The sequence below is a fragment of the Corythoichthys intestinalis genome, chromosome 2 (assembly GCF_030265065.1).
Source record: "Corythoichthys intestinalis isolate RoL2023-P3 chromosome 2, ASM3026506v1, whole genome shotgun sequence".
NCBI classification, from domain to species: Eukaryota; Metazoa; Chordata; class Actinopteri; order Syngnathiformes; family Syngnathidae; genus Corythoichthys; species Corythoichthys intestinalis.
The window spans coordinates 25,369,089-25,389,919 of record NC_080396.1 but is presented as its reverse complement, the minus strand read 5'-3'; the positions used below and the strand labels follow the sequence as shown (position 1 = coordinate 25,389,919).

The 20,831-nt window shown below is 40.1% G+C and overlaps 1 protein-coding gene across 3 annotated transcripts in view; it reads left to right on the top strand.

Annotated features, from left to right (window-relative positions):
* LOC130930964 (receptor tyrosine-protein kinase erbB-4-like) overlaps positions 1 to 20,831 on the top strand; it is a 428,601-nt gene that overhangs the window by 353,535 nt on the left and 54,235 nt on the right. Inside the window, exon 27 of one of the 3 annotated variants that reach the window (XM_057859374.1) lies at positions 16,461 to 17,133. The exons of the other annotated variants lie outside the window; for them this stretch is intronic. Within the exon in view, the coding sequence (XP_057715357.1) occupies positions 16,461 to 16,624 (164 nt within the window). The 3' untranslated portion in view covers positions 16,625 to 17,133. Of the gene's footprint in view, positions 1 to 16,460; positions 17,134 to 20,831 lie in introns of those variants that run through there. 3 annotated transcript variants of the gene reach the window in all.

Sequence of the window (20,831 nt, the reverse complement as noted above, 5' to 3'; positions counted from 1 at the left end):
GGAAACTCAAGAGAGCCATGACATTATGTTCTTCACAAGTGTATGTAAACTTTTGACCACAACTGTATCTTGCAGCCCAAAGGCGAAAAGGATGGTGAGCTCTTCAATATTTTTAACCTGATTGCAGTACCATTTTTGGTCGTCTACCTTACACATGTCTCCTTTAAAAATGCATTGGTATTTTGCCTACTTCTGCCTTTCAATTGCAAATAATTTTTTATCTCGTACCAATGGGTCAGTGTCCAATCCAAAAAAGTGCACTCTGAAGTCATTATTTTGTCCAGATGATAAATCCAGCCTCAGCAAATTACCATAATGAAATGATAATTATCAAAATGCACACTGTCCATTGTTTTTAAAGCAAGGAGATTGCCGAACCATTTAATTCATGTGGATTCCATACAGAATGTTATAAATATTTGACCAAGTGGATAAAAAATTTGTAAAAGGCCCACATTATCGACTCAAAAATCATCTTAGAAGTGAAATCTTCAGTTTTCATAACATGCAAGCTGTTTTGTGGTTTGATCTGTTTTTTTTCTACTGGCTAGAGTCAAAACTTGTGCAATACTTGCCACATGCCTGAGGCTCAAACAAAGTTCTTGAAGAAAGACTGATGCCAAGATGATATTAAAGGCCTTTTCACACGAAATGTAATGGCGCGCAGTGCGCCATCAACCAACCAGTTCATTCGTGAGCACTACTACAGCAAAATAATGACAACGCATCCAAAGGCAGCAAGCTGTGACGACAGAGACGATTTCAAAGTGATATCTATTATGCTGTTTCGCCGATAAGCATTATGGGAGATAAAATTCTTGTTAAAAAAGGTTAAAACAATTAACAATTAATTGTATATTTATTGTTCGATGTCCATCCATCCATCCATCCATTATCTTCCGCTTAGTCCGGGGTCGGGTCGCGGGGGCAGCAGCTTTAGCAGGGAAGCCCAGACTTCCCTCTCCCCAGCCACTTCAGCCAGCTCCTCCGGCAGGATTCCAAGGCGTTCCCAGGCCAGCCGAGCATGTCCACTCCAGCGTGTCCTGGGTCGACCCCGGGGCCTCCTGCCGGTGGAGCTGGCTGAAGTGGCTGGGGAGAGGGAAGTCTGGGCTTCCCTGCTATGGCAGCATATAGACATATTGTTCTATCAAACACAACAGTTCTTTTGGCTTAAAATACAGCAGTTTATTTTATAGAGGCTCCTCCGCGAGTCATCACCTTATCGTGGGGGAGGGGTTTGCGTGTCCCAATGATCCTAGGAGCTATGTTGTCTGGGGCTTTAAGCCCCTGGCAGGGTCACCCATGGAAAACAGGTCCTAGGTGAGGGGCCAGACTAAGCATGGCTCAAACTGACCCCTTATGATGAGAAAAAGAAATGAACTCCAGTTTTCCTTTCCCTAGCCAGGCCTGGAGGTGGGGCTCGAAGGCAAGCGTCTGGTGGGGCACAGCCCGAAAAGGCAACATGGGTTCCCCTTCCTATGGGCTCACCACCTGTGGGAGGGGCCAAAGGGGTCGGGTGCGTAGAGAGTTGGGCGGCAGCCAAAGGCGGGGGCCTTGGCGGTCCAACCCCCAGCTGCAGAAGCTAACTAACTCTTGTTCGATGTCAAAAGACATATTTTTCAATAGAAATCTCTGTCGAAGTACAACTTGAAGCCGATTTGAAGTGAATTCTGGGTAAAATATTTCAATTGAGATTGGTGTCAAAAACAGATGCAAAACCACCTGTAATGCCGAAGTGATTCGAAACAAACCGGAATGCGCAACAATAGCAAAACAAAATGGCAACAAATAACAATCATTTTTTAAAAATGATATTTTTAGAATTATTTTTACTATTTTTAATGCATTTAATGCATTTTAATATGTCATTTTTAGAATTATCGTGTTAAATTTGTGTATCTCCAAATCAGTTCACAGTGGCATGCACTGTGTGTCGCTAAAATGCCAGATACATTATAGTTAGAACCAAGAAGATGCTCCTATTAGAAAGCAAAATAGCTGAACTTCAAGGTGAAGACCTTCAAGCTTTACTGTTAAAACAACTAATGAAAGAGGTTCCCAGCCAAAAACTGCCAAGTTTTGTCAAACATGGCCCAAATTCTATCAATCTGCTTAATGCATTTTTCTCCAGCCTTGAGTATTTGAAAATAGCCCAATGGGGTACTGCACTCTACACGTCACTTCCGCTCATTAATATTCATGACGTTAGCAACTCTTGCTAAGGGGGGACACGCTACCGTTTGTCCCCAATAGTAACCAATAGTAAATGAATGGAAATAGTGTACGATGGAGATGTTCACAGAGCTAAACCCACCAATTCTGTCCGAAAATGATGTCCCTGGCGCCAAATTAACTGGTAAAGATGTTGAAGAACATACAAATGTTCAGTTAAAGAGATGGCTTGAGTGTGGAGGGCTGAAAAAGAGCTGAGCTGAGACATAACTTTTTTCTTACGCCACTGACAATGACGTTCTACTGTTTCAACAAGCTATTCTTTACCCCCATATGCCCTGTCTTTCTTATATATTATATCCTCTGGTTGTCTTACGTCTCTGACCATTCTTGGGAGTAATTTATATTGTTAGTTTTGTGTAGCGATCGCAAATTCTACTCAATGACAGCCAACGAACACTTTGAATTTTTTCATCAATGACAAATCTTAATTCTATTCATTTATTTATACTTCCCCCTTACTAAAGTTTTTTTCTTTACAACAGAAAAGGTAACAACGGTGGCAGTCAGATACCACTTTAATTTTTTTCAGGTCATTCATTGTCAGACAGAACCAGCATGGCAAAACGCTATGCTAGAAAAAAACATAAAAATATCAAAATGGCTTCCCTCTTCGGGGACGCTGTGGCAGGCAGTGGGTCGGGATTGTCATTTGTCGGTGAATGACTGGTGTTAAACTGGTCTTTCGGACGTCCGCACCAGCTGATCCATTGTTCACATTTTTTCCTTTGAGTCTTTGGTTTCGGGAAACGTATGAAGAAAACATCTTTCATATGTGGACGGTCGTAATGTCTAGAGTAGTTTCTAGTTTAATCGGCATGTTCGCTTTTAAAAGATTACAGGAGAAAACTAGCAGAAATATAATGGTTTATATGCGAAGGCGTGTCTATAATGTCCCACTTCCGCTTTACAATGCAACATCACGGTCTAAAAATAGCATTCGTGCAGTACGCTATTGGGCAGGAACACCCACCACCCACACACACACAAAATCTGGCAACATTTATTATAAGTATTACATATGTACTTATTATATAGTAAAGCAGTGGTCTCAAACCGGTCCTCAAAGGGCCGCAGGGGGTACTGGATTTCATTCCAACCAAACGAGACAAATACCTTTTCACCAATCTGGTTTCTTACAAGTGTAATCAGTTGATTGCAATCAGGTGCTGCTTATGTTAGTAGAAACCTCATTGGTTGAACTGTTTGTGCTGGATCTGTTGGAACAAAAACCAGGACCCACTGCGGCCCTTTGTGGAGTCGGTTTGAGACCGCTGCAGTAAAGCAAGGCAAGACAAAGCAAATTTATTTGTATAACACAATTCAACACAAGGCAATTCAAAGTACTTTACATCTCATGAAGATCCACAGAGATAAATGATTCGTAAAAATCTAATTAAATCCATCCATTATCTACCGCTTAATCCAGGGTCAAGTCTCTCTCTCTCGACGCGATCCGTCCCCTTCAACCAGGTCAGGACCTGTACCCATGGCACGTCCAGCTTAGCTGGAGAATATGCTTAGCTGCGAGCCCAAAAGCCTAGGGAAGTGGCTGTAGCTGCCAGCGCGCTCTCTTGAAGGCATCGTGAGCAAGATTTCCTCTGCAACACACACAATGGACCTGCGTGCACCCGGCAACCCGTTTGGACCTTAAAGATGTTTTATATTGGAGATATCAGCTACTAAATTCCGACGCGTCTGTAATGCCTACCATGTTTGTGACTTCTTGCCATGCCGACTGCACATGCGCTGAAAATATTCAACAAACATCATCCTTCTACTATGATATGATGTTATCATTGTTGTTGTCATATTTTCCTGGTTCACTGACCCTAATGTAAGAAGCCAGGCCATTGTCTTGTGCTAAGATAATGCAAGTTTATTAAGCATTACCTTCCCTGCTGTTTGGAATCACTTGCTTCATAACAACATATCATAAATCATCCTGGCGAACGGAACCCACTAAATCCCCATCATGTCAAGATGCCTGGAGACGAGCAGATGCTCCAAAGAAATCATATAATTTGTCAAAGAAAATGTTGCTGATCATGGTGACAGACAATAATGGAGAGTTTCAGGTGTGCCTCACAATGATTTATGATTAACTGCCCTGTCCACTTCTTCATCATTCCTTCAGGAGATAAGAAGCCAAACTGCTCTCATCATAAACAGGCAAACATTTTCATGAATTTGCCAAAAAAAATAGATTAAATGTATTTTTATTTTTAGAAATCTGATTTCTAAAAATAAAATTTTTCCATCCATCCATCCATTATCAACCGCTTAATTCGGGGCAGGTCGCATGGAAGCCCAGAGTTCCCTGTCCCCAGCCACTTCAACCAGCTCCTTCGGCGGGATCCCAAGATGTTAACAAGCCAGCCGAGAGACAGTCTTTCCAGCGTGTCCTAGGTCGTCACCAGGGCCTCTCGCCGGTAGGACATGCCCGGAACACCTCTCCAGGAGGCATCCGAACCAGATGCCCGAGCCACCTCAGCTGGCTCCTATCAACGGGGAGGAGTAGCGGCTCGACCCGAGTCTCTCCCGGATGACCGAGCTTCTCACCCTATCTTTGAGGGAATGCCCGCACACCCTGCGGAGGAAACTCATTTCGGCCGCTTGTACCAAGGAACTTGTTCTTTCAGTCACGACCCACAGCTCGTGACCATAGGTGAGGGTAGGGACGAAGATCGACTAGTAAATCGAGAGCTTCGCCACTTGGCTCAGCTCCTTCTTTACCACAGCGAACCGGTACAGAGTCCGCATCGCTGCAGATGCTGCACTGATCCGCCTGTCGATCTCCCGCTCCCTCCCACTCTCACACAAGACCCCTTTCTTGCACTTGGGGCAGGTTCTCATCCTTAACGCTACCCTTTTATGACTGAGGACCATGGTCTTGGATTTAGAAGTGCTGCTCTTCATCCCAACTGCTTCACACTCGGCTACGAAATGCTCCTGGGAGAGTTGGAGATCATGGCTTGAGTAAGCCAACAGCACCACATCATCTGCAAAAAGCAAGGATGCAATGCTGAGGCCACTAAACCATACCTCCTCACGCTTCGCCTGTGCCTAGAAATTCTGTTCACAAAAGTTGTGTACGGATTCGGTGACAAAGGGCAAGGGCGTAGGTTTGGTCTCAATATTGGTAGGGACGAAATACCAGCACAACCTGCATGACACTTTTTTGCTACGGACAGGACATTAGTAGGACCGAACAGGCTGGGTGAACGGCGGTCAGGGCTACATAGTCTCACCAATAAGAACCTGATTAATTAACCCTTGAGAGTCGAAGGACGCGCCGGCGCGTCCTCAGCGCACGTCGTCTTTGAAGCACCCTCACGTTTTAAATACGTCACCCACATGCCGTTGGTTGGTCTCGTTTTAAAGTGCGGAAGTTGCGGTTTACTCTCGTTATTATTTGAAGTAAATCGACCAATTAAAACGTGAGATATTGTCATTTAAGTTTTATAGTTTTATTGTCCTCTCAAAAAACATTAAAACGCTGCATGGATCATTTGTTTGTGTCTATATTTCCATCATTTCTTGTCCTTTTTCAAAACGGAAGCTCCATGAAAAAACCACAAATCAAACGAACCCTTTCGAAGTCACAGTGGAAGCACAAAATGCGTTTTTTAAATAAATATAACTGCCATGCGAGGTTCCACCGAACGAGAGGGAGGAGTGTTCTGAAGCAGCGAGGTGGCGAGCCGACGGCCGTTTGGATCGAGCAGCGACTTTGTGTGACTTTGAGAATGAACGGAAAACTAAATTTAGCGCAAGCAATTGTGCTATTTGATCAACTTGAGGAAGAGGATGGTCCAAATTCGTCATCATCGTCTTCTTCGGAAGAGTCCTCGAGTGAAGATAGTGACGTATTTGAACACGTGGGTGACGCCATCGACGAGCAGAGGTAAGCAAACTCACTTTTTTTTTTTTTAGGCTGGAAAAAGTTTCTTTTGATATTGCATGACAAAGTTAATTTTGATGCAATATAAGTGTGTGTTTGTGTTTATAATAATAAAATGTGCATATCAGATCAAAGTCGTACGTGAACTGTGTGTATCCAAGGCAGGAATTTATAATTGTGGTGATCTTCTTTCTATATGAAGATTAGGGATGTAGCACATATTCAGCTATGGTATTCTTTCTATTGTCATACATATAGATTTCCATTATTATTTATTGCTGTATATATTTTTATTTTATACTTTATTATTTTCATAAATACTGACTTTTTTTCATGTACATTTATAGTGACAATGAAAGTAAAGTGAAATGAAAATGGAAGGGTGGAAAGAGGACCAACACCCCATGGAAGTGTGGGCTGTGTGATGTCGCCCTGTTTCGAATTCCAGGACGAAACTGCTTTTCGGAGAGGCATGCCTGAAAAAAATTTAACTTGTTTATTGTAAATATTTTTGAAAATACTTTTTTCCCCCCAATGTTATATATATATATACATTTTTTCCCACAATCAGTCTTCTCAATTTGTGTATATAAATGTGTGTTCAAGAAGCTTGATTGTGTGTACATAGTTTTCATCAGGTGATGGGCCGCAATACCTAAACTCATAAAGAGATGGCCTCTAAACACTTTTTGTGTTAGATGGTATATATTTTTTCACTGTTCGGTCTGCTGTATATAACCTGTTTTGACTAGAGCATGTATAAAGGCAAAAAACGCCTATGCTATACCTGTTGTTTATGTTGAATTGTCAAATATAAGACTATTTATTCTAAATTTTTTTGGTTGAATGTTCATCCTAACATGTTGAATAAATATTACAAAGTTTCAAAACGGTTCGTTACGCATGTTTGGTTGTCAATTGGACATCAAAATTAAAAATGTTGACAAAACGATTGTGGAATTTTTGGTCTTTTTGGGCCCAAAATGATGATTTATAATTGGTCAGTGACGGAAACAACAGTTTGGACATGAAGTTCAAGGTGTCACAAAAAAAGGGACCAAACCAGGCCATCGTAAACAATTCTTTCTTTGAAATATAAAGGCAACTTCAAAGGCATGCAAAATCAGACAAAATAGGCCCAGACCTTAAAGGGTTAATAGGCTAAATGATTAATGCAAAATAAATCTGTATTATACTAACGTTCACACTGCAAGTTTACAGTATACCGCGGTAATCTGATTTTTCTTGAATCTAGTCAAATAATTTTCTTCATCTTGTTTTGAGTTTTAAAAGACAACAGATTAATGGGTCACATTCTTCCACTTACTTTTGGTAAACATTACCATTTGTTCTCATTAAGTCCAAAAATCTAAAAGAAAAAAGAAAATCACGTTAATCAAGAAAAAAATGCTTTCAAATAATTTTTGGGACAATATCTATTCTTGAATTAAATACATTTCTGACAAACAAGATTTTCTAAGATTAAATTTAGAAGCGTTTTGCTTAAAATAAGTCTGTTAAGCTTATTTTCAGATAGCTATTCTTCCTATTTCAAGAAATCTGAGTAAAATTTACTTGAAGCACTGGCAAATAATTACACTTATTTCTAGTAGATCTGCACTGATTCAAACCTTTGTTTTCAAAAACTACTAAAGAAACATTTTGAATACTTCCAGAATAAATGTCTGGATTTTATTAGCAAATTTAAATTGCAGTATTTGAATACAAATTTGTATATTAACATACCAAGAAATACAAAATTGTATATCATCTCTTAACTATTCAGGAATGCAAAAAAAATAAACTTTTGTCTTAAAACCACTCAAAATTTGTCTGTCTAAATAAATTAAATATAACCAAAAAAATGTCTTAATCAGGGAATAAAAAAAATAAAAATGGAGCCTTCCTTCAGGAAAAACACTACTGCTTTTGTCCACAAGCACAGCCAAACTCAACAAAAAATGATCGCTTTTGGGCTACTTTAAGACTGTATGACAAAAATAAAAATTATAAACTGGAGTAGAGTTTACTTTATTTAAGTTTAATTAACGTTAACATAGTGGAATACATACTGTATACAGAAGGACACTTCTCCTGAAGCAGGTTCCTACTCAGATTGACAAGTTCTCACAGTTGAATGTAATGGTAATGCTAAACTGTGACGCAGGTCGGATTTTCCGTAGCAAAATTAGTCGGGCTTTTTCCACCTTCACAACGATAACAAGAATGACATTTCACATTACTTACAGTGGGCCTTACAGCGGCTGCTGGCGGAAAAAAAATGTTTTTATATCCCTCCTCTTCGAAGCGGGCGGAGAAAGCGGCATGTGTGGACATGTAACGTAATTCTGTACTGTGAGAGAGTGTCGTGGGGGGTTCAAGTCATCAGCCAATCAAATGTACATTTGAGGAAAAAAACATGGACTGGCTCATTCAGCAAGTAAAAAAGGGGTAAATGTAAATTTTTTTAAACCTGTCCTGTTCAGCTGTTTGACACAGAGAATGAAAGTCTAAGTGCCCGGATGGTCTGAACAGTTTCAATGTTTCACATTGAGAGTAGAGATGTCCCGATCCAATATTTGGATCGGATCGGACGCTGATATGGGCAAAAAAATGCGCATCGGTATCGGATCGGAACACGGGAAAAATTCCGATCCAGACTTACAATCCAGTTTTTTTTTTTTTTTAAGTCCAGTCCGGGTTTTCCAGCGCACCGATTTACATAATCCATTCCAGTTTTTGCTTCGGTTTCCCTAAAATCCGGTCCGCATTTTACGGCACACCTTCAACACACTACATTTACATTACCGTCTCCCAATTTACCGAGAGACTTTATCTGTAAAAATGTCAGCTATGTGGGATCATTTCACCTTAAAGGACGACAAAGACGAAGAGGCAGAGAGCAACATATGTCACAATAAAGTCAAGCGTGGTGGTAAAGCTGTAAGAAGTTTTAATACAACCAACCTAATCAAGCATTTAGCGAAATACCACCACAAACAATATAAGGAGTATGTTAAGAAAACCGAAGACAAAAATAAAGGTCCTACGCAACTAACACTGGCAGAAACTTTTGCTATGCGTGACAAACTGGCACTCGACAGTCCCAAAGCCCAGGGAATAACAATAGTCACTGCCGAAGAATTCATTCTGGATGACAAGCCATTATCTCACGTGAGTAAAGACGCACCATCCAACACGCGATTCGGCCGTGGAAGATTCGAGAACGATTCACAAACATCCAAATTCAGATTATTAAAATATGTCAAGTAAAGCGGAGCTAATACACAGCGCGGTCTTCGGGACGCAATGAGAAACTGACCGCATTGCGTCCCGAAAGTAAACATAACTTGTCTTAGACCCGGGTAATGCCACTGCTCAACTTATGCCGCTGGATAAAAAACACAAGAATACTTGACTGCTGCTGACAGCCGCTAGAAACTACGTCAACGTCGTTTTACTGGAGATAATAGATATCATATGTATATAGAACCAGCTGCTACACGACAGACTCGACTGCGTTACCAACATTGAAGTATTGAAAACCGGATGCGTTAGTAAACAGCCGCCATCTTAAAGCAGAAGACTTCCCTAGTAGGCTGTTGTGAACCTTCCAAGCGAACCTAATTAACTTTTTATCTAAAATACTCCTAAATCGGCAAAATCTTGACTTGAATCTATCTTCAAAACAGTTTTAAAACTTTCACATGTCGAAGGTAGACAGAAGGGAAATTATGGAATAACGGGAGCAATTTTAACAACTTTAACAGTTGATTCGCAAAATTAAATGAATTGAATGTAGTTTAAAGCTGCTGATACAGAATGGGGACTTGAGTATTTTATTTACTGTTTTAAAATGTTAATTTGATACTAAAATAGTCGTTTATTTAAACCTGAGAGGCTTTTTATACCAGTTTTGTAACTAATGCACGAAACATTAAAAGCATCTAATAGCTTGGGGGATTTGTGGGATTTTCCACTGAGGTTGTTGGTGTGTTTTGCTTTTTTAAGACAGTTTACAATATTATTTGCACGTTTTACCGACTATGCCATTTTTGTTTGTTATTTATATGTTTTGTGTTTGTCACTGAATAAACAGGTCAGTTTCTTGTTACCAACCAATGTGTGTTATTCAGATTCACCTAATTCAGCTGGCTAGTTGTTATCAAGAGTACTAAAACCTTTTTCATCATGAGTCTGAAAACTAAGTAAGGAGGCTAAATAACTTTAAACTTTAACACATGCTCAGATAGGTCGGTATCGGTATCGGCCAGTATCGGTATCGGAAGTGAGAAACAATAGCGGTATCGGATCGGAAGTGCAAAAACCTGGATCGGGACATCCCTAATTGAGAGGCTGACATACTCCCAGTGGCGGGGCTCTTGCTCACAAAAATGGCAACCGAAGCAGTATTATGGTTTTTAAGTGTTTTTATTAGCGACGTTCCCAACAACTAAACAAGCCGTGTTCTGTGACAAAGTGCAAAAGTGATTATTTACAAAAGTTAAACCAAAATTCACCATATTTACAAAAACATTCATTGCATAACAAATAACATAAAAAGGTATGTTACCTGATCTGCACCACTGCGTGACTCCAAATGACTGAAGTAGGAAAGGTAGGTCTGTCCTTATATTTCTCCTGGCCCCTCCCCTCCAGCCAATTAACTCAAAAAGTTTAGTTTTCTGCTCAACAACTCTAGTTTGTTCAATATTAGCTTCACTATAAATGAAAGAAAAATACAATAAACAAAATACTGGTACTACTATACCGAAATAACATTTGGAAAGAAAAATACATTTACGTGGGCCAAAAACTCACCCCGTATGGTGACGTCACAAGCTGACCTCCCGCTCACGACGTCATAAAACCAGGAAGTAATTGCGCGCTCAGTTTTGACAGTTCAGCATGTGAATGGAGGATGACTACATGTGGAAATGTTTGTTAAGAGTGAGTACGGCATAGCGATGTTGTGGCCGCAGTCTAGTGTGCACCCCAGATCCCCGCAATGCCTAACAAGTTAACAGGTACGGTGTGAGTGTACGCGCGCACGTGTGTGTGTCAAAATGAGTAATATTGAAAACGCCGAGTCTCATGCGTTATATTGCGGACGCCAAGTTTCCCGCGTGATCTGACTTATTATATGGAGGACCCAGTGTTTCCCCCGGGATCTGACGGGGCTACTCCGTCACACTCCCATTGTGATCATTCAACATACCTCGTTTATTATGACAAAGCAGCGAACAGGAAGGAGTTATGGGGTAACAGAAGAAAAGAAACACAAGAGAAAAAAGAAACACAAACTACAACAAGAATTACATTGAACGTCTACACTAACTACTAATAATATGATGGTGCTATCGTCAGCTAGATGTATTTCCGGTTGACACCATGTGGGGGGCCTGTTGACCAGGGAAAGAGGGGGACGGGGGTGGGGGAATCTATAAGCTAAGTGATTGAAAGGGGTAGAGTGTACACAAATCAGCTCTGTGATCTAGAACCCAGTAATCGTGTGAATCCCTTGTGAGTGTAAGCCCGTTGACGACCGATCCTACGCCACCCCATCGCCAATCCCGGCACCGGGACCCCCCCACCGGAGTACGCCCTATCACATCCAGCCGCACGCGAGCCCCACCAGGCGCGTGACAGCCACACAGATGAGCGGAAATGCCTCGCGGGCGCCAACCCGTAAATGTAAGTCTGAAAATAATGAAAATAATTCACTTAATAATAGTCGGGTCAATTCTATCGTTACACCATATGTGAAGACAATCCAAATGACCTATAAAACTGAACACATTATATAATGTAAATAAGGTTGCTTAAAAGTTGGTGGGGACAATTTGAGCATCATGAAAAGTTGGCAGTGTTTTGTCCCTACCGTCCCTATGCAAACCTACAGTACGCCCTTGCTTGGCGGAGTCCAACACTCACTGGGAAGGAATCCAACTTACTGCCAGCAAAGCGAACCAAACTCTGGCATCTGTTATACAGGGACCAAACAGCCCTTATAAAATACTTCAGGAACGTTTATTTGGAATATCAGAAAGCGTTTATAATGACAATAAGACAATAAATACGATATTTCCATCTCCTTTACCGATTCTGAGGTTTTGCGGATTTCTTAATGAGGGTAAACATTATGATGTTTGAAATTTGTACCATGTGATTCATCTTCTTTGCAAGTTTTCTTCTTAGCCATGTGTACCATACAACTTTAAACAGGTGGAAAAATAATTTTATGGAAGTACAAAAAGTGCCTGTGATGTTGCTAGCATGGTAACTAAGAGAAAGAAAACTTGTCTTTGGTGTCTTGCCCCCTGACTCAGAGCTCTTTGATTTGTTTGACTGGAGCAACGGGAGCATCTCCCCACTGCTTACCTGCACCCACTTTCATCCAGTAGTAAGGTTTGCCTGCAGACGAAGTGGGGAAAAAAGCTCAGTAAGCAGTAGTTGCTTTTATGTCTTTTAAAACTGTTTTAATTATCAAAAGCACCCGGGGCAATGATGAGGTTACGTCTGTGATGAATCAAGACGAGCGTGTGGATCAGCATGTCTGCTTTTTACACAAGCATGCCCATTCCCTCTTATATCTTTGTAAATGTGTCAGCGTTTGTCACAGCAGCTCCCACAGTGCAATGTGCTTAACTGAGTGTGCTCCTCTCTCAGACAGGAGGTCTCAGCCAATGTTGACATTCAGGCAGTGGAGTGCCACCACTGCCGGTGACAGCCAATCAGTCTTTGAGCCACCTAATTACTCAGCAATAGAGTGCGTGGCGGTTTCAAAACAATAAAATGGTTTCTCAGGTTGCTTCAAATCCGGAATAATGTCCCGCTGTTTGGGCCTTTCATCCAACATTGCACTGTCTTTCAGCAGTCAGCATGGTTTCTAATTGCACCTACTGTACACAAGAATGAAGAGTTTATGGTTTGTATATAAACTGTGCTCAAAATTGATGAAAAACTGTTAGTTACTGTTTGGTTTCTCATTCAGGCTGAAATAGAAGTTTGAATCTGCTCAAGCGAACGACACTGACATTAAAGTGCCTGTGACACGAAAAAGCATGTTTATTTCATAATACACGCGGTATTTTATGCCCCTGAATGATATGGACCGCTTGGATGTGTGTGGAAGCGATCGCTATATTTATTTAGTTTTTTGAATCCCGCGCCATGAAAATGAGTGACTTCCGGCTTCGGTCTTGCATTGAGGAGGAGGGCGCTGTGACGTGTACGGTAGAAGACGTTCTCTTCACTATACAGTGTACTGTTGTGTATGAGGACGAAGGATTCAGCTGATTTTGCGGATTAATACTTTTATTTTTTGAATCACGCCAGCCAAACGGCTGCAGAAAAATCATTCTGTATGCGGGAGAGGCGTATGCGCCTTTTTGGAGTTTCAAAAGGTTCCCATTCACCGTGGATATTTACTGTGGGACCATTGGACTTACAAGGAAGTGAGTAAACATCTTGTTTTGTATTATGTCAAATACGAATACAGTGATTACAAAGTAAACACTATAAAATTCCTTTAAATAAAGGACTACTTACGTTTGATCATTGATAGGCATGTAAAAAGCTATCCTCATGCTCATTAGCAGTTAGCTGTTAGCGCGTTAGCTACACAATAACTCCAGCCACCCTCCTCCAGGGAACGAACTGTAAATTGCTCTCCGCCGGGCGGTTTGCCGATCCGCAAAGAAACTCGACAACCGGGTCGTCATGTCAAATAATCCAGGCTAGTTATGTGTGATTTTCCACTTCGAAGACTTTGAAACATCCCTCGGTTCGGGTTAGCATGTCGGCTAGCTGTCACTCCTTCTGGTCTGTTTACATTCTCCGAAGCCGGGGAAGGGAAATTACATATGTCCGATTTAGGTGTCATAAAATATCGTTCGGGAGGTGTGACAGTAAAGGTGAAGTCGACTGTTTTTACCATTATGGAGTAATTTTGCCATTTCGTCTTGAATAAATGGATTTTTATTAATTTATATTCCATTTAGCACAAGATTGTTATTTGTCATGACCATGCCATTTATTTAGCATTTGGGGAAAGTACTTGGGTAAAAAGAATATCCTGTAAAAATATTGAAGTAAAGAGACAGAAACAATGACATTTTGCCGCTCTCTTCGTCGCGTTTTCCTCATTGTGAATAGTTCCCCCTCGACGGGCTGACTGGTCCTTCTCAAGCCATTTATATAGCTATTGGGGAAAAATACTTGGATAAAAAGAATATCCTGTAAAAATATTGGGAGTAGAGAGACTGAAACAATGACATTTTGCAGCTCTCTTCGTCGCGTTTTCCTCGTTCTGAACAATTCCCCCTCAATGGGCTGAATAGTAAAACCGATGAGCCTAGTCTACCGCTGACGTCATCCACCTGTTGGGGACGCTAAAGCCCTATAATGGTAGGCGTGGCTAACCGGCAGATTAAAAGACTAATTTCTCGTCATCTGCGCTTTGCTAAATTGTTGTATATAGTCGAATCGTCTCAAAATATGATTCTAATTCACATAATAATGCCATTTAAGACTTTTTTTCTGGTGTCATATGCTCTTTAAAAGATATAGAATTAATGACCTTAATGTAAAAGACAGTTGCTTAAAATGTTTAAATATGTAAATTGCAAATTTCTTACAATTCTGATAATGGGGGTGGGAAATTAGTGCAAACGTGTCAAATGTGATGCGTTGACAGCAAAAATAAGCTGGGAGACTCAAACACAAATATACAGACGCAATTAAAAAAAAATGGCCACACTTAACAGTTGGTGTACCTGTTCATTCTGTAGCTGCCTTTGTCTTTGCTCCATCTGATACAAAGATGAAGCCTGTTTGACCTCTTTGGTTTCCTTACATTCTGTAGCCAGTTATTCAATTGGTCCTTGTCACTCCACGTCCCATTCGTACAGCTGTAACCAAACACTGTGGTATACTGATTGGGTTTGCCTTTGTTTTTAGGTTTTTTTTTTTTTTTTTTAGAAAAATATGTGTATAAAATGACTATTAAAGTGACAACTTGCGTGTAAACCATGTTGATTGTGTACTGTATATCTGCACTAGGGATGGGAATCGAAATCCGATTCCAATTCCGAATCGGTTCCTAGTGTTTCGCGGCCTCGACATCACAATGAAAAAGGCTTAACGATCCCTTTAACGAGTCCTGAAGACGCATTTTGCGTCGTGACTGTCTTGTTGTCCAGATGCATCAAACTAGCATGGCGCCAAGAACCACCCGCTCCAAAGTTTGGCTACACTTCACCAGGAAAGAGGGTGAAAAAGAAAGGTTACGATGGTTTAGCACGAGCATTGCAGCCGTAAACATAACAATGACAGCACGTAGGTTCAAACGCTCGAAAGTGTGTCAAAAGTCAAAACGACTTGCAATCATTGCAAGGTGGCGATAACTGCATCGGGAGGGAATAGACTGCACTGTCCTCACCGAGACAGCTATACAGCTAGCTAAACTCCGAAATGACGATACAGAAGATGTTGGTATAATTTGCTGACTTTATTCAACCATCACTTGAAGAGTGAAACTAAAAATAGAAATGAAACAAATCAATTTCGTCCCCAAAAACAAACAGGTTTGCATCAACGTAAATCAGCGATGATTAGCTGCTATTTCAGTAATAACAATACGGTTAGCATGCGTTCGCTAGCATTAGCAAATCGTTCAAACCACTACACAACTGGATTTAAGTGTCCGATCGCGAGTGGAAACGCACAACAACAACACAAAAGATGATACATACAGGCGTTGCCTCTGTAGATATTTTACAAACATTAAGAATGTAGGGTCGGAGTGCTTCCCTCTCTCACTAACTCGCTCACTTGCTTGGATGCGGCATTTCTTCTTCTTCACGTGTAAGCGCGCTCTTCTGCACGTGAGCGCGTTCTTCTTCGCATGAGGAAGCGCAAGGTCGCCCCCACTTGAGCGTGAGAGCACCATAAAAACTAAAAGGCATGCATTTCAATATACTGGTAAATAATACACTTTAACAGGGGTCCCCAAACTACGGACCGCGGGCTGGATACGGCCCGCCCCGACATTTGGTCCAGCCCCCTGAACAATACCAGAGAGCATTTTGATTTTTTTTATTTATTCATTTTTTTTCAATAGTGTTATTTATTTTCTGGCCTTTTTCTGTGAAGAACTCAGAGAGGGTTATTTGGTTATTATCTATTTGATTAATAGTGTTATTATTATTAATTATTGTTATTTTATATTATTATTTTATTTTATTTACTTTTGTTCCGTGAAATATCCAGAAAGGGTTATTTGATTGTGGCTTTTTGAAAAACAATGATTTTTTACATTTAGGCACTCCTGCAATCGTCACACTCCAGCCCCTCATCAGAGAATGGAAAAGTTATGTGGACCTCACTGGAAAAAGTTTGGGGACCCCTGCAAGTTTAACACATATTGCCAATGGCAGACCAACGACCTATATGCCAATATATACCAATATTTTTTATTTCTGTTAGAAAAATGTTTCAGTAAAATGTTACACATTTTCGTGCATTTGCCACTTATTGCCACAGTTAATATTGAGGCTTTGGGCCTCTTTTGACCTTGTTGTGAGTTTGGAAGGTTGTGACTTCTGATTAAACAAACTCAATGCCAAACAAAACGTATTTTCTTCTTTTTCCCCAAATTAGAATCGATAAGAGAATCGATAAAGAATCGAATCGTTAAGCAATATCGATAATGGAATCAGAATCGTAAAAATCCTATCAATTCCCATCCCTAATCTGCACATTGAATAATGTGCATTACTGGCGTCAAGAGTGACAGCAGACAATCTGGGATACTCACATTTGACTGAAACCCTAAAACAAGACTGGCATTTAACTGCCACCATCTATGATGGCTTCTTCCTGGAAAGGCTTTATCTTGTTGATTTTTTTTTTTCCCTTCACTGTTACAAATCAGAATTGTTTTTCAATTGATTAAACAAGATTATTTTCTCGGCGGAAGATGTACCTGTGTCATACTGTACATATATATATATATATATATATATATACATTAGGGCTTTCAAATTTATCGCGTTAACGGGCAGTAATATTTAAAATTAATCAAGTTAATATTTGATGCAATTAACGCATGCATGGAATGACCCGTTCATGCGTTGCATTAAACAGTTTACAATTACGCCGTTTTAGTACATTGGGAGCAAAAAGGTAGAGAAATGCGTGTGGACACAGGTGTTCATTGGTGAGCTTTTTCTTGACCCGCCTAATTGAACACAACGCAGAGCATATTGTATACCATTTGCAGCCACTTCTGACAGTCATGGTTGCCTAACTTCCCAGCATGCATTTGGGTGAAGCAGGAGACGACCTTTTTCTTAACACGCTTAATTAAACACAACGCAGAACATACTCTGTATCATTTGCAGCCACCACTGACAGTCATGGTTGCCCAATTCCCATCATGCATTTGGGCGGAACAGTTAAGTCGCTACAGTATCATTTAGCGAAAGCACCAAAAAAAATAATGTTCACAAAATGAAAATCGCTCATTGCAAAGAGAACTGGCATTCCGAATCAAGATAGCTATGCAAAATACACATAAAACTTACTCAGACTTTGCCTTGGCTTGATCTCTAATTAATTTAAAACTTTAAAACACTGACACCTTGTGGTGTATTTTCAATCACTACTTTACTTATCTTTCCATTCCAACAATAATTTACAGAAAAATATGGCATATTTTAGAGATGGTTTGACTTGCGATTAATTACGATTAATTAATTTTTAAGATGTGATTAACTCGATTAAACATTGCAATCATTTGACAGCCCGAATATATATATACATATATATATATATATGATCTTTATTCCGAAATCTCACAATGGATCCATAGCACACACACTAACAAAAAAAGGAAAGAATACCGTTCATACGGAGACATAGTAATAAAGTGACTTGAAAGGACAGAAAAGAAAACCAAAACAGAACATCAAGAAAGCACTGGCTATAGACCCTACTCACCAACGTCACAGAATGACGTGTCGCTGTATCCGGCCGCCATATTGTCCGTCTTTGTTTATCCGTATTCTCAGTGGTTTCAATTTGTCGTGCAATTTATAGTGCAATTCATGGAAGCCCCGGTGCTTTCAGACGCTGTAAACTCATTGGATGCGTTGCATAAAAGGCGTTATGTGGAAAAGCTTCAGTCTATCCATTCGCCAGATCCATATTTGATGCCTAAATCGATATTTTTCGACCCGCTGTCTTCGCCCTCGCTGCCTGACATCTGCTATCCTGATATCTACAACTATCTTGTCCACACATAATCAGCCTATTCTCACGAAAGTTTGAAAAACTTTAAGAGCAGCACTCTAAGCAACATTACCCCGTGTGACCCTTTACTTCCAATTTTCTAAAATGGCAACAATCAATAAAAAAAAAAAAAGTTGACTGCGATGGCCGACGCTTCAAAGATAGGTGAATATTGGACTATTTCTTCAATAAAACACGCAACAACTGTGTCTGCCTCATTTGCAAAGAGACAGTCGCTGTTTTCAAAGAGTTCGATGTGACGCGATAATGATATTACCGAACAAGACACGCTGACATGTACGACAACATTACAGGGAAGATACGCAGCGAGAAATTATAGCAACTTGAAGCTAGTTTGATTTCACAGCAGCAGTATTTCGCTAGAGCCCGAGTGTCGAAAGAGAACGCCGCAAAGACGAGACTGTTGAAATTATGAATTTAAAAAAATAATAAAGCAAATGTGACACACAGAAGGGCTTACTAAAATTTGTTTAAATATATTGTTCTATGTAAATCAGCCAAGGTAGCCCCCCGCATTTTTACCACACCAAATCTGGCCCCCTTTGACAAAGGTTTGGACACACCTGTTTAACTGATGATCCGTAGACGAGGCCAGCTTCTTTCACTTGGTACCAGCTAGATATTATTCAAAATGTAATGATGGTGGAAGAAATAAGCATCTTGAATTTGAAACTGTATGTTGTCGGCGATTAGCCTCACAATGATCTTAATTGTGGTTGTCAGCCCAAAACCCTCTAAATATATATTAAATGCATCTTACTAGATATAAAATGACTACTACATAATCTGTGGTAATCGTTTGGAGCCCAGTTTTCTCGTCGAACAGCAGCAGTCCATCTCGCTCTCCTCTCCGGGTCTCTCGGAATACGGTAGAACTTCAAGTCTCTCCGTCTATCTTCTCTGTTATTGCAACCAACCGCCACACACGCCTTCACCATTTTGATTATTAATGTTAACAAGCAGAAAAACACGCCATAATAGGAGGAATTTACGTAGCGGTAATGCGTCAACACGTCGAGTAGACGGACAATATGGCGCAGAGGCGTGGTTGTGACGTCATGTGAGTAGGGTCTACAGGTATATACTGTAGATTTGCACATCTATGTTATATGCATGTTTTTCCCTTAAACCTAAGTATGCTTTAGGGATAAAAAGGTATCCAGAGTACCTTTAGAAAATTGCTTGCAAAAAAAAGGGAAAACATCTATCCTCAGTCAAGACATTTTGAGGCTGGACTGTAAGCAGACGCTTACCACTAATTTGATGCAAGTACTAGTGGTACTTTTGTTTACTTTAGCATTTTGCGATAACACTGTTAATCATGACCAGATTAATTCACTACTGTATAGTTGTGATGTAGTCGCCATATCCATACTCAGCAGAAGTGGGTAGATTAGCCAGAATTTTTACTCAATTAAGAGTAGCATGACTTCGAAATAATATTACTCATGTAAAAGGTATAGTAGTCATCTAAAAATTTACTCAACTATAAGTAAAAAAGTGTTCGTTGAAAACAATATTCAAGTAATGTGTAACATTTTAAGTACCTGCTTACAATGTTGGATTTTTCTAAAAAGAAAAAAAGTGTGTTTTTTTTTTCCCCGCACAACTTCATCGATATGAATTGTTATTATAATAATGTTCTACAGCGGGCCTATTACATGACCGTAATATGCCAAAAAGATGAAACAAAAATAATCAATTTCAGAGTAGAACACTATGACACCACCATAACACCATAACATGACCCGTCCAAAGAGCATGAGTGCTCTCTAGTGGAGAAAAAAAACATTGTTATCTTTGAACGGTATAATGGAGTCACGTGTTTATTGTTACGAAATCTCATTGGTGAAACTGGTAGAGCTACTGTCGGCATCTCTGGCAAAAATAAAGTCAATACGTAGAATAAAGGGGAAAAATATAACAACTCTAGTGTAGCCCAAAGTAGTGGAGTAACAGTAGTGTTTCTTCTTCATAAATCCACTCAAGTAAAAATAAAAAGTATTGCGTGATAAAACTACTCTAATAAGTACTTTTTTTTAAGTTACTAAAGTAAATGTAATGGAATAAATGTAATGCGTTACTACCCACTTGGATACTAAGTGATATCAGTTTCACCAGAAAAAAAGGGAGTGTTTTCTTTTGTGTTATAGGGTCAGTCAGGAACAGTGCTGAGTCAAGCCGAATTATGAACTCTTTATGAAGCAATGATCTCTGAACTCAAGAGTAAGACAAAAAAGTTTGTCTATTACCATATACACCTTGGAGAAAGGAGGTGACAAAAAAAGAGTCCAATTCAATTACCAAATATTCGGGATGAGTTCATCTTCCACAGACAACTGTTGCGCATGCACGCAACGCAAATGCCAAGTGTGTGTAT